The sequence below is a fragment of the Engystomops pustulosus genome, chromosome 5, assembly GCF_040894005.1.
Source record: "Engystomops pustulosus chromosome 5, aEngPut4.maternal, whole genome shotgun sequence".
NCBI lineage: Eukaryota > Metazoa > Chordata > Amphibia > Anura > Leptodactylidae > Engystomops > Engystomops pustulosus.
In genome coordinates, this window is record NC_092415.1 from 9233719 (window position 1) to 9250932 (window position 17214).

The 17214-nt window shown below is 44.3% G+C and overlaps 1 protein-coding gene across 2 annotated transcripts in view; it reads left to right on the forward strand.

The window, feature by feature from the left end:
- The window catches only part of COL22A1 (collagen type XXII alpha 1 chain), a 315022-nt gene that overhangs the window by 238866 nt on the left and 58942 nt on the right, over window positions 1–17214 (forward strand). For both annotated transcript variants that reach the window (XM_072151139.1, XM_072151140.1), the window contains 5 exons: window positions 5767–5820; window positions 6724–6777; window positions 8268–8321; window positions 9911–10015; window positions 10404–10448. In XM_072151139.1, coding sequence (XP_072007240.1) covers window positions 5767–5820; window positions 6724–6777; window positions 8268–8321; window positions 9911–10015; window positions 10404–10448 — 312 coding nt within the window. The remainder of the gene's footprint in view (window positions 1–5766; window positions 5821–6723; window positions 6778–8267; window positions 8322–9910; window positions 10016–10403; window positions 10449–17214) is intronic.

Consider the following 17214-nt stretch of genomic DNA (forward strand, 5'->3'; position numbering starts at 1 on the left):
CTGTAGGACTATGTGCTTTGGACTATCGGGCTGTAGGACTATGTGCTTTGGACTACGGGGCTGTAGGACTATGTGCTTTGGACTATGGTACTGTAGGACTTTGTGCTTTGGACTACGGGGCTGTAGGACTATGTGCTTTGGACTACAGGGCTGTAGGACTATGTGCTTTGGACTACGGGGCTGTAGGACTATGTGCTTTGGACTATGGTACTGTAGGACTTTGTGCTTTGGACTACGGGGCTGTAGGACTATGTGCTTTGGACTACAGGGCTGTAGGACTATGTGCTTTGGACTACGGGGCTGTAGGACTATGTGCTTTGGACTATCGGGCTGTAGGACTATGTGCTTTGGACTACGGGGCTGTAGGACTATGTGCTTTGGACTATGGTACTGTAGGACTTTGTGCTTTGGACTACGGGGCTGTAGGACTATGTGCTTTGGACTACAGGGCTGTAGGACTATGTGCTTTGGACTACGGGGCTGTAGGACTATGTGCTTTGGACTATGGTACTGTAGGACTTTGTGCTTTGGACTACGGGGCTGTAGGACTATGTGCTTTGGACTACAGGGCTGTAGGACTTTGTGTTTTGGACTACGGAATGTAGGACCACCACTTGCTTTAAGCTATGGGGCTGTAGGACTATGTGCTTTGGACTATGGTGCTGTATGACTATGTGCTTTGGACAACAGGGCTGTAGGACTATGAATCTGTAGGACTACGTGCTTTGGACTATGGGGCTGTAGGACTATGTGCTTTGGACTACGGGGCTGTAGGACTATGTGCTTTGGACTATCGGGCTGTAGGACTATGTGCTTTGGACTACGGGGCTGTAGGACTATGTGCTTTGGACTATGGTACTGTAGGACTTTGTGCTTTGGACTACGGGGCTGTAGGACTATGTGCTTTGGACTACAGGGCTGTAGGACTTTGTGTTTTGGACTACGGAATGTAGGACCACCACTTGCTTTAAGCTATGGGGCTGTAGGACTTTGTGCTTTGGAGTATGAATCTCTAGGACTATGTGCTTTGGACTACGGGGCTGTAGGACTATGTGCTTTGGACTATGGGAGTGTACGACTACGTGCTTTGGACTACGGGGCTGTAGGACTATGTGCTTTGGACTACGGTGCTGTACGACTATGTGCTTTGGACAACAGGGCTGTAGGGCTACGTGCTTTGGACTATGAATCTGTAGGACTACGTGCTTTGGACTATGGGGCTGTAGGACTATGTGCTTTGGACTACGGGGCTGTAGGACTATGTGCTTTGGACTATCGGGCTGTAGGACTATGTGCTTTGGACTACGGGGCTGTAGGACTACTTGCTTTGAACTACGGCGCTGTAGGACAATCTGCTTTGGACTACGGGGCTGTAGGACAATCTGCTTTGGACTACGGGGCTGTAGGACAATCTGCTTTGGACTACGGGGCTGTAGGACAATCTGCTTTGGACTACGGGGCTGTAGGACTACTTTCTTTGGACTATGGGCCTGTAGGACTATGTGCTTCGGACTATGAATCTGTAGGACTACGTGCTTTGGACTACGGGTTGTAGGACAATGTGCTTTGGACTACGGGGCTGTAGGACTACTTGCTTTGGACTATGGGGCTGTAGGACTATGTGCTTTGGACTACGGGGCTGTAGGACTATGTGCTTTGGACTATGGTACTGTAGGACTTTGTGCTTTGGACTACGGGGCTGTAGGACTATGTGCTTTGGACTACAGGGCTGTAGGACTTTGTGTTTTGGACTACGGAATGTAGGACCACCACTTGCTTTAAGCTATGGGGCTGTAGGACTTTGTGCTTTGGACTATGGGGCTGTAGGACTATGTGCTTTGGACTACGGGGCTGTAGGACTATGTGCTTTGGACTATGGGAGTGTACGACTACGTGCTTTGGACTACGGGGCTGTAGGACTATGTGCTTTGGACAATGGGGCTTTAGGACTATGTGCTTTGGACTACGGGGCTGTAGGACTATGTGCTTTGGACTATGGGGCTATAGGACTATGTGCTTTGGACTACGGAGCTGTAGGACTATGTGCTTTGGACAATGGGGCTTTAGGACTATGTGCTTTGGACTACGGAGCTGTAGGACTATGTGCTTTGGACTATGGGGCTGTAGGACTATGTGTTTTGGACAATGGGGCTTTAGGACTATGTGCTTTGGACTATGGGGCTGTAGGACTATGTGCTTTGGACTATGGGGCTGTAGGACTATGTGCTTTGGACTATGGGGCTGTAGGACTATGTGCTTTGGACTATGGGGCTTTAGGACTACCTGCTTTGGACTATGGGGCTGTAGGACTATGTGCTTTGGACTATGGGGCTGTAGGACTATGTGCTTTGGACTATGGGGCTGTAGGACTATGTGCTTTGGACTATGGGGCTGTAGGACTATGTGCTTTGGACTATGGGGCTGTAGGACTATGTGCTTTGGACTATGGGGCTTTAGGACTACCTGCTTTGGACTATGGGGCTGTAGGACTATGTGCTTTGGACTATGGGGCTGTAGGACTACTTGCTTTTGACTACCGGGCTATAGGACTATGTGCTTTGGACTGTGGGGCTTTAGGACTACCTGCTTTGGACTATGGGGCTGTAGGACTATGTGCTTTGGACTATGGGGCTGTAGGACTATGTGCTTTGGACTATGGGGCTGTAGGACTATGTGCTTTGGACTATGGGGCTGTAGGACTATGTGCTTTGGACTATGGGGCTTTAGGACTACCTGCTTTGGACTATGGGGCTGTAGGACTATGTGCTTTGGATTATGGGGCTGTAGGACTACTTGCTTTTGACTACCGGGCTGTAGGACTATGTGCTTTGGACTATGGGGCTTTAGGACTATGTGCTTTGGACTATGAGGCTCTAGGACTATGTGCTTTGGACTATGGGCCTGAAGGACTTTGTGCTTTGGACTATAGGGCTGTAGGACTATGTGCTTTGGACTATGGGGCTTTAGGACTATGTGCTTTGGACTATGAGGCTCTAGGACTATGTGCTTTGGACTATGGGCCTGAAGGACTTTGTGCTTTGGACTATAGGGCTGTAGGACTATGTGCTTTGGACTATGGGGCTGTAGGACTATGTGCTTTGGACAATGGGGCTTTAGGACTATGTGTTTTGGACTATGGGGCTGTAGGACTACGTGCTTTGGACTATGGGACTGTAGCACTTCTTGCTGGGGTCACCATTAGGCCAAAGTGTTTAGTTACAGAACTTCAAGCTAAATATGAAATAGTCGGGTGGCAACACAATAACATCTCCTTCTTCAGAGGTTGTCACTCAGCTTTCCCAGACCTCTGATCCGTTAATTAGTTAAGCTTATTTTCATTTCTATATAACAACACAAGAGAATGGGTGGGTGACAATCCTTATGGACTGAGCTCCCAACTTGTTTGACACAGGAAAAGATATAAAAGTTGTAGCATGAATTTTTGTTTAGTAAGGCAGAGCCCCCTCAGGGGGAGTCAGGAAAGGGTAAAACAACCTTCTTTTTAGTGCCCCCTACAGGCCTGGACACTCCCTCTTGTTCCACACAGTGAAATAGCACCAAACTTAACCTCACCAGCATTGCACCCCTTTCACCATTGTGCACCCCCAAATACACCCCTATTGTACCCTCTTTTTCCGTTCTGGCCCAACCTTTGAATCCCTTTCCTAATCTCGGATCCATACACAGCAGTGACAGAGGCTAAATGTGATGCAGGGAGCTGACAGCGTCCTACCCCTTCATTATATTCACACAATGTTAAAATCCAGGACATGGGACCTGGAACGTAGATAATAGAGAGATATCAGAGTGAATTAGTAACTTGAGATTTGTATTACAGATGAAGCAGAGTTGACTTTGTCATGGGGCACAGTTGCTTATTTGATGCATAGAGGGATCACTGTTTGTAGGCTCAGCTTCCAGATTTGTAGAGACCCGAGGTTGGGACATGAAGACCTACAGCTTGTAATTTGCCGGATTCGTCTTGCACCTAAATAAAGCAAACAGAGGCTATACACATCTGCAATTTAGACGTAGGACAAACACCACCATGTTACAGCGGGTGCTCAGTCATGGAGATCTCATGGAGGCTTCCCAGTGAGGATCGGTGCTGGCTGAACATTTGGGTCAGTGTGTACGGTGGATTTAACTAAAATCACTTGCCAAGCTGACACAGCAGAATAGTGAATGAACCTTCTATATTGAGACAGAGGAAAGATTGCTGGAAAACAATAAATAGCACATTGTACCGACATCCACCGAGGATAAGTAAGAGTTCTCCTTACAGAGACTTTGCCAATTAATGCCGCCTTGTAGGCCTTTGTAGATTTATAGCTATTGATGCTCCTCTAGGGTATTTTGGGAAAATATGCAAATACATTTTCCAAGATGGGCTAAGGAAAGCCACGCCTCTTTTTGCTACTTTATAAGGCAGCCCCATTAACATCAAGAATGACTTTCATGAAGCCTAATGACATGATGCAGCATTTAAACCAAACCTTACGGAGACTTTGCCAATTAAGGCCGAATTGTAAGCATGTAGAGACTTATTGTCATTGATGTTCTACAAGTGGATTATGGGAAATATGCAAATAAGTTTTCCACAATGGGTTAAGGAAAACCATGCCTCTTTAGGCAGCCCCCTTAACATCAAGCCTGACTTTCAGGAAGCATAATGACCAAAATCCTCTAACTCAGCCAAACCCTACACTATACAGAAGAGATGCAACCACATCGAAAGATGTATCTACAGTTGGGAATCGGTTCCTTCTGGAATAGATATACTGGTTTGGTTTAAATCCTGCATCACGGCATTAGGCTTCCTGGAAATCATGCTTGATGTTAAAGGAGCTGCCTTATAAGGTAGCTAAAAGAGATGTGGTTTTCGTTTTTGTATATTTTCCAAGAATCTCCATGGTGGAAGAAGAAGCAGTGGAGCATTGACTCTTTTCATCCAGCATAGAACTAAACCAAAAAAACATAGAGGTCAAAGTAGGACATGATGGTCCTTTCCATCCATTCCATTATAGGAGTCACAATGTGAGGACCTGCAAAAGTCAAAGTGTAAATGCAATGACCTGATGACCTCTTCTATGGAATATGTGCAGCCAAGCATCGCTGTAGATCATTGACACCAACATGGAAGTCCTAGAATAAGGACCATTTCCACCAAACCTGGAAGAACCTGTGGAAGTACAATGACCTATTCCAACCAAATTGAAATGTAAACTGGGGATCAGTGACTCTTTCCAATCAATATGGAGAACAGGGTGAAATGGGAGTGACCCTTTCCATCCAACATGGCAGTCACATGAGAGGTCGATGACCCACTCCACCCAAATTGATACACATAAATGGCTCTTTATACATAGGATGAATAGGCCTACAAGCAACAATAACCCATTGGTGATCCCATTCACCCATATTTTATATCAACCTGGTAGCAAATTGTTTCTCTCCTACCAGCATGGACCTGATTATGGACTCTTTCCATGTTGGGTGCCATGACCCTTTCAATCCTTAATCAAAGTCAAAGTGAAACGACTTTGACTCTTTCAGCTAACTTGGACATTAAAGTGGAAGAGCCATAAACCATCCTTCTAACCAAGGACATAAGAGGCGAAGGGGAATGATCCCTTCCATCCAATGTGCTTCCATATTGTGACGGAGATAGAAGACAAAAACAATTGAAGCCAAATGCAACTTACATACAGGTTATGTGCCATATTTTGTAAGTCTGACCACAATTTCTTTATTTATTCAATGCAGGGTCCAAAGGGCGGAGAAGGAGCCAAAGGAGAACGTGGGCCTAAGGGAGATGTTGTAAGTATATCTTATATCAGATACATATTTTTATTACTGTAAGCGTCATGTGTGATAATATCCTGAAAAATTTGTTAGATTGGATGTCCAAGATATTAACACTTTGGCTGCATTCACACTGCCGTTGCCCGCCGTACCGTACCGTAGCGGGCAACGGTAGCGCACAGGGAGTGGAGGAGGAGGTGAGCACAGCTCGCCCCCGCCCCTCTCCATATGAAGTAATGGCGCACGGAGCCGTACTACGGACAAAGATAGGACATGTCCGACCTTTTTCCGGGGTACAGAGCGGTATGGTGCCACACGTGTGCTGCACCGTACCGCTCCCGTAGGGTGCCGTGCGCCCATTGCTGCCTATGGGGGACATATAACTGCCGTATATACATTGGCCGTATAAACGTCCCCCATACGGCAGTGTGAATGTAGCCTTACTCCAAAAAACAGCACCAGCATTTTCTGCAGGGCATTTGTGGTATTTGCAGCTTAGCCTCTTTTCCTCCAGTGAAGCAGGACAGACATGGGGATGTTTTATAGAACAAGCCAACCAATGTTTTTTTAGCCATGGACAACCCCATTACAGCTTTTCTACCGTAAACTGTAGGATAAATCTGGTGTCCTGGTTTTCGGTGATATCTTTGTGTTCCCAAAATGCTTCTAGAATGTAGAATTCCCTCAACAGTTTTAGGAAAACTTGTCATTTAATAGACAAGATAAGTTTGACATGGCCATGACACATTGTACCAACGCCAATTTTGTTCGTACTAGTTGACCATGTTCAAGATGTTCGCCCAACTTTTGTTGGACAAATGGTCAGAGGAAAGAGGGATCTCCAAATGGTCCCATCCGTTGTGCTTCATTATAATATGTACATTTGTCTTCACCAAGTTCCTCATTTCTTTCCACCAGGGTCCACCAGGTCTTGCTGGTCAACCTGGAGCCAGGGGACTACCAGGAAATGTGGTAAGTGTTATAAAAATGATTATGAACTCAAACATCCAGGAGTCTGAGGTTACAGTAAACCCCAGACCCTTAGGGTCCTAAGAGGAATTTAATAGGTGCCTCCAAGACAGGTTTCTCTTTGTGCTGTGAATCACTTCAACGCTGCACTGAGTAATGGAAGCCATAATTACACACAGTACATTAAGAGCCCATCGAGGTATGTTACATGACGGAGCTAGAATCGAGGTCATGCTGTGAGGATGGAGCATGTCTTTGGATAAGTGAGGTGTTATGGAGAGTATATATAGAACATCTTCATGGCAGTAATAGAAGCGAGGTGTGGTACATAGCTCATTAAGTGAAATCTCATGTCTACGAGTCGCCTTGGGGAATGGAAGATGCACTAATGGCTCATTTATGTCAGGATTGAGCTATACGTCTCTCTCTTTATTACTCCCATCATCTTGTTGGGGGCTGTAGGTCTTCAAGATGGTTACATCCTAATTAATTTCTACAAGAGACCAACTCTTGAAGTGCTATAAATAACCATTGGCAGTCTAGCAGGTGACCCCTCACCGGTATGTGTAGGCTTAGCCCCACTGATGGTCTAGACCATGATCGGCTCATTCTCCAGTTGGGTGGTTGATCGTTTGGTATAGAAAGTTTATGGAAAGACCAAGCCTTGTAGACAGGAAAATTCATGGAATTGGATCATGGGGATGGGTTTGTGGGACCAAACTGATACCCCAGCAAGTAATGTGTGAGGGGCCTGTCTATCAGGTTATGAGTGGAACATGGGCGACATTTTGAAAGGTGCCGTATTGGATTAAAGCCAATTTTCTATCAATGAGAAGTTGGTCAGGTATCAGAGAAGACTGGGTGTGGTCTTAGAAATCGATTGCCACAATTACACCTGTGATATGTCTAGTGGTTGAACATTTATGAGTACAGAGATTCTCCATAGATTCTCCTGCAGGTGCAGAATGACTGGATCCAGCTCCTTCATCTCATAGCTGTGCATCACAGGGGATGTTCCCAGTTGTTGTTGCAGCTTTCTGTATTGATTGAGGCAATTCATTTCTGAGACAATTCTGGCCTTCTTCGATAGGACGGCTTTCAAGATGGCGGCCATGTTACGGACATAGCCCAAAAGATAGACCCCTCAACCATCACTTGCTAGAGGATCAGATGAGTCATTTTTCCATTAGCTTCTGAAATAAATTGATATCCTGGGTCTTTTCCCTCCCATGTATTGAGCAAACCCACTATTAGCGGCAAACTGTGCCGACACCTTTATCTGCAGATAACCCCTTAGATGCCACAAAGGTATCTAAGAGCTTGATGCACCCCCAATCATAGTATTGCAGTATATTGAAAGACCTTTATGGTTTAAACATTCCTTGGGCCTATTTGAAGAAAAATTTTAAAAAATGTCCGTCTCAGCTCTTGGAATATTGTAGCCAAAAACATTTCTAAAAATATTAACTACACATTTTTTCATTTTTTTAAAGGGAAATCCAGGAGACGCCGGCTTGCCAGGAAAAGATGGACAAAAGGGTGAAAAGGTGAAGCAAAATTTTATAAATATATCCAGCGGAGGAGGCAGAAACGGAGGGGAGTGGGGCGGGGGGATCGCCATCTGCGTTCTGTCCCATCGATCTCCAGATAATTTTGCTAAAATTAAAAACTTAAAAGTTTGTCAAATAAGACAAAGCTGGACCCCCCCCCCCCCCCAATTTGTTTACTAGAGGGGAAGAGGAACAACTGGGGGGGCCTTGACTATGTCGTGACTATGGAAAGCTGAAGTCACCAAAAAATTAGCAAAATCCAAAAATGTCATGGGCAATGGCCAGTTCTACTTAAATGTCAGGTCCCCTGGTCTTAAGACCCAAGGCTGTCATGGTGATGAATTATCTCTCCCCGCGGATGTCATGGGAAGCAACGATCACAGCCAAAATGGTGCCATCCATGCACTGCCAGCTCTTACGTGCATAATATATCAAACACCCGCAATCGGTGCCAGCACAGATCAGGGTATTACCGATGGGTGTTTGCTTCAATATGCACCCGCGTGGGACAACATACTTTTATGCGGGGACCATTTTTTGTAGAAGGATCAAGTTGTCAGAAGTTGTGACCATGTAGACTATGTATGTATTGTCCCCGGAGAGATGTGTAATCAGACCTTTGTGTAGCATCAGGACTCTGAAATATGGATTTATATTCCTAGATATTAGCTTCACCAAGTGCACTGGGGGCGTGTCCTCACACTGCTGTTCTCTGTCCTCTCTGCAGCTAAAGTTATGTTTTCTTCCCGGAGAGATGTATAATCAACCCCTTGTGTAAATATGGATTTATATTCTGGGATTGTAGTGCTTCAATTGCACTGGCAGTGTGTTCTCACACTTCTGTGTTCTGTGCTCTCTTCAGCCAGTGATAGATATTGTCCCTGGTGAGATGTGAAATCAGACCTTTAAGTAGGTTGTTAGTAGCAGAAGGACTCTGAAAAAGGGATTTACATTCCAGGATTTTACAGGGGCCATATCCTCACACTACTGTAATACTACATCTGTCAATCAGAACGGAAGGGAGGGAATGTGGAGTTGCTTAATAAACAGAGCACAGCAGTGTGAGGACAGGCCTCCTGTGCACTTACAGAAGCTACAGCCCCGTGGAATTCACATTCCACAATCCTGCTGCTACTAACAACATACAGAAAAGGTGATCAAAACTAAGGCTGAAAAACCAATAAAAGAGTTTCCACCCAAATTCGTTCTTTCAGTCATTGCCCGGAAAAGCTGTGTCAGAACCAGTATCCAAAAAAAAATGAAAAGAATCCAGCGTACATCAAAAAAATCCAAAAATATACTCTACATAGTTTCATAGTTGATGAGATTCGAGAAAGACAATGGTCCATCAAGACCAATCTCTAGGTAGATGTTACTATTAACATTACACTTTTAATGCATTTTAATGCAGATGCGTTTCGAGTGGTTCCCACTCTTAGTCATAGATGTTCGAAACGCATAAGCAAGTTACCTTGGTACCTACATGTAATCAGAAAATGCTCAATTCTCCTGTAGAACCCCTCCAGGAGAAAGGATGGAGACTTAATATCAAGTGACTGTTGTGTAATGTGTGTATTTTCTATCAGGGTGAACCAGGCAGAGAAGGAAAGACTGGACCGGCGGGTCCTGCGGGAGAGGCTGGCTTGGCCGGTCTGCCTGGACTACCGGGACGAGGCAAGGATGGCGAGAGGGTAAGCTTTAGAAACATTAAGACATCCAATCACGTGAAATGTTACAATGTTACTTTAGCCGTTATCGTAAAAGTGTCAACCACTACTACCGGTAGTACTGTACCATGTGCCACCATTGAGTTCCATAGGTTAACCCTTATATCACTGTCTTGCATATGCTGTGAATCTGTATTTTGCATCTTGCAGATCTTCTCAAGTATCCTAGCGTCCACAACTTATAAGAGAAGGACAACTTGTTTCCATTGTGTTATTTTGCTTTGATGCTATAAATCCATGTGAACATCCTACACATGTGGATGGGTTTGGGTTGGGGTCAATGGGATGCGGAATCCACGCAGAGTTTGTCATGGAAACTAAAGTAAATGATACATTTTTATGTTAAATGCAGGGTGAACGAGGAGCTCCTGGCCCACAGGGACAATCTGGATCCAAAGTGAGTAGAATTTCTTTTTACTTAAGTGGAGATTTTAATGAGATTTTAGTAGCTTGGTTATTGTCAAAAATTCTTTATAGATTGAGTAAACTTTGGAGGTCCTAGCGACATCAGACCCATCAGCATCATTAGGTCACTTTAAGAAATAATCTCCAAGAGTATTATCATCTCAGATATTTCTCACATAAATATCAGAAATATACAAACCGATCATGGCAACGGAGGTCAATGTCACAATCACGGGGATAAACAGTGGACTCCCTGGACCACCGCGGGAGATAACAACCTTAGCCGCACCCGGGAGCGGAGTCTTGCTGCGGCGGGAGTCACCAGGTCGCCCCGCGGGTGCGACTAGGCCCGCGGCGGCAGCCAAGGTAGAGACACTGGGACCACGGGGGGCAGGCAGGACCACGTATGGCTGGCAGGACCTTGGATGGCTGGCAGGACCTCAGAGCTCCACAGGATACCAGGACCGGCACAGGATACCAGGACCGGCACAGGATACCAGGACCGGCACAGGATACCAGGACTGCCACAGGATACCAGGACTGCCACAGGATACCAGGACTGCCACAGGATACCAGGAACACAGGAACACCAGAATCACAGCATCCACAGAGGCGTCTGGAAACGCTCGGGAACACGGAGGGCTTTCTCTACAGTAACAGGACATGAAGATCCAGCAGGGGATGCTGGGAGTAGCCAGGCTATATAGCAGAGCCAGGTATGCCAGCACCAATAAGGAGGACGCTGGCCCTTTAAATTCCTAGAGAGTAGGCGCGCGCGCCCTAGCAGCGGGAGCGCAAGGCCTACACAGGAAACAGACCTGCAGCCTGGACGGGACCGCGATGGAGCCAACAGGAGCCGGGACAGGTAAGTACAGACCCAAGAGGAACGGGGCAGCGGCAGCAGAGCGCGGGTGCACCCACAATCCGCAACATGGATCGCGGGGACACCCGTGACAGTCAATAGGTCTCCAGCTCATTTTATTGAATAAGAGTGATGGTCGCAGAATATAGGAAGGACATAGCAGAGATAGGACACCTCCTTTAAGAGTATGAATTAGAACCAAAGCTTTTATAAATCAAGAAAAGAAGATTCCGGGACATCGAGGTAGGTCAAGTAGATGATTTCTTTGTGTCATGTGATCTATCGCTCACTGCTAGATAGATAGATAGATCACTGCTAGTGAGCGATAGATCACTGACACAGCCATGTGACGGAGCCGGGATCTTCTCTTCTTGATATATAATAACCTGTCCACAAGCACGAGGAGAGGGTCACCGAGTGCCGACCAATTACAAACAAGTTTACTCCAAAGCTTTTATAAATGGAGGCGCGGATCATCTTCATTCGGACCTTCAAATACTTCTGAAGATGCTGACAAAATTGCTCTGTCTTGGAAATTTAAGATGCAGATATGTAGATACCTAAATATCAAAAATAGTGAAATATTTTAACTGCATTACCATTTTTTCCCTCGAATGATATCTCGTTACTCTCTGGATGAAGTCGATGGAGGGGTTAATTTAATCTCAGAGTTAAAGTGGACCTGATAGGGGGATCTGGTTAATTAAACTACGTGTCCCAAATCTCCCTACTGTAAACCACTCCTGTATGTGGCTTCTTATTTTATAATCCTAACACCTCAGTTACATAATCTGTGCTTTAATTAGATGGTTTGTCTTTATTCTGTAGGTCAACGATCCTCATCTTTGTCTTTGGTCTTCTCAAAAGTCATAGCCAAGAGCATAGTCCAATGGTGCTAGGCTGTATCCATCAGTACCATTGACTTTGAGTTGAGTGGCTCCTATTAAGCTGCTTCTGGAGGTGGTTGTGTAGCTTTATGTGGAGTTGGGTGATTGAGGCCCTTCTTTCAAAAATCTTTGGAGTGCCCAGTTCTCGAATACCAAAGATCTAGCTTTTATCAACCATATTATATGATAAAAAACACTCATTAAAGACTTCTCTATCTCATTACGATACCCAGGAAAATTTGATGTCTCCAGGGTGGACCATCCTTGATCCACCAATTCTAAAGACTTTCAATGAGTTTTTAGTCCTCCAAAACTCCCCTTAACATTCATGCCAATACTTTTAGTATATAATATGGGTCATTCTGTTGCATGCAAGGACAAAGACACCGGACAGCTTCAGACAAGACGCGTGTTAGGTGCCCTGGGTCAAAGACTCTTAGGAGGATCTTCTCCACCGGCTGTATCCAAAAAAGAAAATGTAAATGTATTAGAGCGGGAGAGTAGCGGCTGGAGTATTAATGTTTGTGATATATGCAGAAAGTCACCAGATGATTTATTCTACTGACACATGTAACAAAGAGAAAATGAAGAAATGCAGACTCGGGTAATTAGCGTTTGGTACAATACATTCATTTTTCTCTATAATTGCTCCCCGGGGCTTTCATTAAGATGATATTTAGTTTCTGGTCTGTAGAAGTAGCTGAGAAATTCTTCTGACCAGTATATAATATTCTGGAAGACCAACATAAACTTCTCTATGGAAGGGTCCATGGAATTCAGGATCTGCTTTACACCTATGAGCGTGCGAGGTGGAACCGCAGGATCAAGGGAGCATCTAAAGTTAGTAGAAATTTTATAAAACCGGTTGCATACCTGTCACGTAACTGACACAAAGGGACATTAGGGCTTGATCCACAAATAGGAAAAATTGTCCCGTGTTTAGGGAATCAGGGGAAGGGGTCCACCACCAAGGTGCTCAAGACAGGACACGCTACATCAACCATATAATACATCATCAATATCAGGTCGGAGTGGATCCAATACTCAAGACCATTGCTAATTAGCTGATTCCCTTGAATCCCTAGTGTTGATGGCAAAGCTACCTCCTCAAATGGAAAATCTCCCTGTGTATGATCAGCACAGGCTAAACCATCAACTGCATTGCAAAGCGACACTGGGTAGTACCAAAAAGACTGATGGCAGATGACTGTAGAGCAGAGGTGGCATTCGAAGCCCTCTCTGTGGGCACCCAGGCCATTGCCCCAGCACAGAGTTGACCAGACAGGACTCATGGTATCCCTGTACACAGTCCCAACCACAACACATTCTGCAGGATGAGCGAGGAGACATGGATAGGACGGGTTATCATTTGAGTGCCTAATGCAAGCCCCTCAATTCTTCCCATCATTCCGGTTGGATGCTACAATGAATCCAAATTTTCCCTCATTCTTTCAATACATTGGCGCTTTACAATAAATGAGTAGGTTATGTTGATTGTAGTTCAGGCACTTAGGGGCTCATTTACTTACCCGGTCCAGTTGCGATCCAGCGGCGCGTTCTCCGACGTGGATTCGGGTTCTGCCGGGATTCACTAAGGTTGTGCGCCCGATGTCCACCAGGTGTCGCTGATGCGCCGAGGTCCGCCGGAGTTCACCTTCTTCTTCCTGGTGCATGTAAGTGCTTGATACAGAGACGGAAAAGTGGAGAGAGCCAGGTGGGTGCGCTTGTAACCAAAGGAAATCTTCGAGTATAGCGAAATTTGCAATATTTATTGGTAGCAGTAAAATTCCATTGGAATTTTACTGCTACCAATAAATATTGCAAATTTCGCTATACTCGAAGATTTCTTTTGGTTACAAGCGCACCCACCTGGCTCTCTCCACTTTTCCGTCTCTGTATCATTTACCTACGCTGCCTCTGGTTACCGGTTTTTCGGAGTGCCAAGGAGTTGCTGCAGTAACCTAAGATTGTATCTTCCATATTAATAAGGAACCTTCCCTCTACTGGATAAATTAATACCACTTGCACTCAAGTGGTTACCAGGTGAGCACCCTCTTTTCTCACCACAGTTGGTACCGACTTGTCTCTACGTTATCACGCGAGGCGCCGTCCTCTTCCGTTGTTGTTTTTGTTTTCTTTTCTCATGTAAGTGCTTGTCAAGCGACACAAATAATTTCCACGCCGAATCCGTGGGGTTTTTCCGACGGCCACGCTCCCCGATTTCTGTCACATGCAAGCCGGCGCCGATGCGACACAATCCGATCTCGTGCACCAAAAACCCGGGGAAATTCAGGGAAAAACTGCGCAAATCGGTAATATTTGGGAAACCCAGCGATACGGCCTCTAAGTAAATGAGCCCCTTAGTGTCTAAAAGATTCTCCGTCATAGAGGGACAAAAGCTCCCAAAAAATACAGTATGGTAGGTGTCACTGTCAGCTACAAGAGACTATTGGCCAGGTCGGAGAGACTGAGAGGCACCAGCCTCTGCCTCGCTAGCATCAAATAAAGACCAGTGCATGACTGTGGTCAGTGTGACTGCAACCACCAAGCCAGTTTCCTTTTGTTATCCCCACTAACAATGGAGCCAGTTGACCACGTGCAACAATTGAGTTGAGTTTTCTCTTATAAATTATGGTTTCCTTCAAGTTCTTCCTCCATTAAATTCCAGAAAACAGTCCACCACTAGTGTAATCCAGAAAAACCCCTTTAATATTTCTCATTTTATTTCTTCATGTAATGTTTCTTTCAGCAATATTCCATTGTCTTGACTTCTCATTTTCTCTTCATCTTTGGTGTGTGAAGCTTCAAATAAAACGATATCCAGAAAATCTAAAATGAGAAATAAGAACGTCACAAATTTCCCATTTTGAGTCTAAATTTCTATTTCCGTTTTTTCACGGTTTGAATTAAAATTGAGGCTTTTGATCTGATGGAAGTGAAACGGCGATAAAATGTCATCTCTTTAAGTGTTCTTCAAGCTTTACTGATTTTGAAAAATGACACATTGGGGAAGTTGTGGAGATTTGCATGAAGGTGACGGAGCGGACGTCCCGGCTTCACACCCTCAATTATTTCTCGTATTTTTTTTCTAATTCTATTCCAAGACCATATAATTCTTAATGAGACTCGTGTATTGACACAATGTAACATTCAGAACTTCACAAATATTGGGATGATCATCAATCATCAGCTCACAAAGTTTTTGAATTTTTTTAGTTTTTAAAAAAAATATTTTAAATATATATATATATATATTAGTAATATTATTAGTAATATTTTAGAAATATCTTAATAAACCTTTGAATAAAAGGGGTTAAGATTAAAGGAAATCTACAATTTGTTTTTATGCATTGTAAACCAAACATACATTGAGAATGCGGTAGCTACACTGATGCAGAAACATATCTTGTTTAATCCCTGAACTGAGCAGTTTTGCTCAAAAAGCAATTATAAAATTCAGGACTTTGGGAAAGCTGGCTGCAGACTATCTTCCGTACATAAACACATTACTTCTACATATACATGAGCTGCCTGAACTCTCCAGACAGGACTAATCAACCTGAGCTGGATTTTGATGGACTTCTGATGGACCACTGATGGACCACTGATTTTGATGGACTTTTTTCCACCTGTTACTGTACCTGAGCACTCGGTACCAGTAGTTTCAGCACTAGATATGCTAATCAGGCTCTGTTCTGTTTGTTGGGTGGCCCCAGACTGTCTTCTTGAGCGGTGGACCACCCACCTAACCATAGAGATCCAAAACAAATGTTATTCATGATTAGAAACAGTGGACAAAAATACCAATGATGCGGGTTCAGCACCAATGAATAGGATGTAAAGAAGTGAAATCGGAGAAAGTGGTGAAGATTAAAGATATTTTCCATCTAAAAACTATAAATGACCTATAGGACATTAGTAAGTGATTGCCCAGGGTGCAGAGCCTGGGAACCCCCAGACCAGAGGTTTCACATTGTAGACATTGGTGGAAGCTGGCCGACTCCAGCCACGGATGGAACCTCCTGCTTCTATCTAGTTTGGTGTAGTATCCCCTACAATCACTTCTTCGAGACTCACCTTATAAATAGGTCATAGAATAGATTTTGCCCACAAGACCCCATTAAATTTGCCAAATTCTCACGTAGCCCTACTGTAAGGGAGACTAGAATTCTTCATGTCTTCTTGGTATTCTGGCTACATGTCCTCCCATTGACGGAGTTTTATTTTATGGACCATGGCCAAGGAGCTTTGGCTGCCTCCTAATCTGGAGCCTGCCAGGCGTTCTTCAGCTGCTCTTTCGTTACGCTGAGTGAGACAAAATGTGGTTAAATGAGTCACAGAAGAGAACCAGAAATCTAATTAAAGTTTAATGCAGTGTTTTTTAACGCCAAAAGTTCATTTTCCCGAAAGTAAAATGAATTTGTTAAGAGATTCTGGCAACTGTGTGCAGGAAACATCTGCAATGTTATGGGAAATCAGCAAAACATCAGACTATATTATATCTAATGTGATGAAAAATGTGGAATCTGCCCATATTAATGAGATAGGAAAGCCCAGAGTGTTCCAAAGTAACTGGTTTCCCAAGGTGGTACTCTCTTGGGGACACCAGTGTTCGAAAATGGTCTTTAAGGATGAAGACTATAGAATCGAGTCTACACAATGACCTGAACTCAATCATACAATATCACATCAAGGCATCTGCTGAAATCTCTATATCTGCCTAATTTTCGCCTGACCCCAAGTAAAAAAAAAAATAAGAAAAAAGTTGACTTTTTGATGGTGGCAAGATCCTCAGTAAAGCAGTCATTCAATAAGGTAGGGTCCATCTAATGGGTAGGAGAACATTTGACCCCATATTGGCTATATTGGGTTCATAAGATATCTGAGATCTTTTGATGTCCAAGTATAGATGTCAACATTGTCCAGCTTACATATCATGGCACATCAATAGGTTGAAATAAAACTATCTATGAAACGCATACAAATAAGTTAAACATGCCAAAGCATGT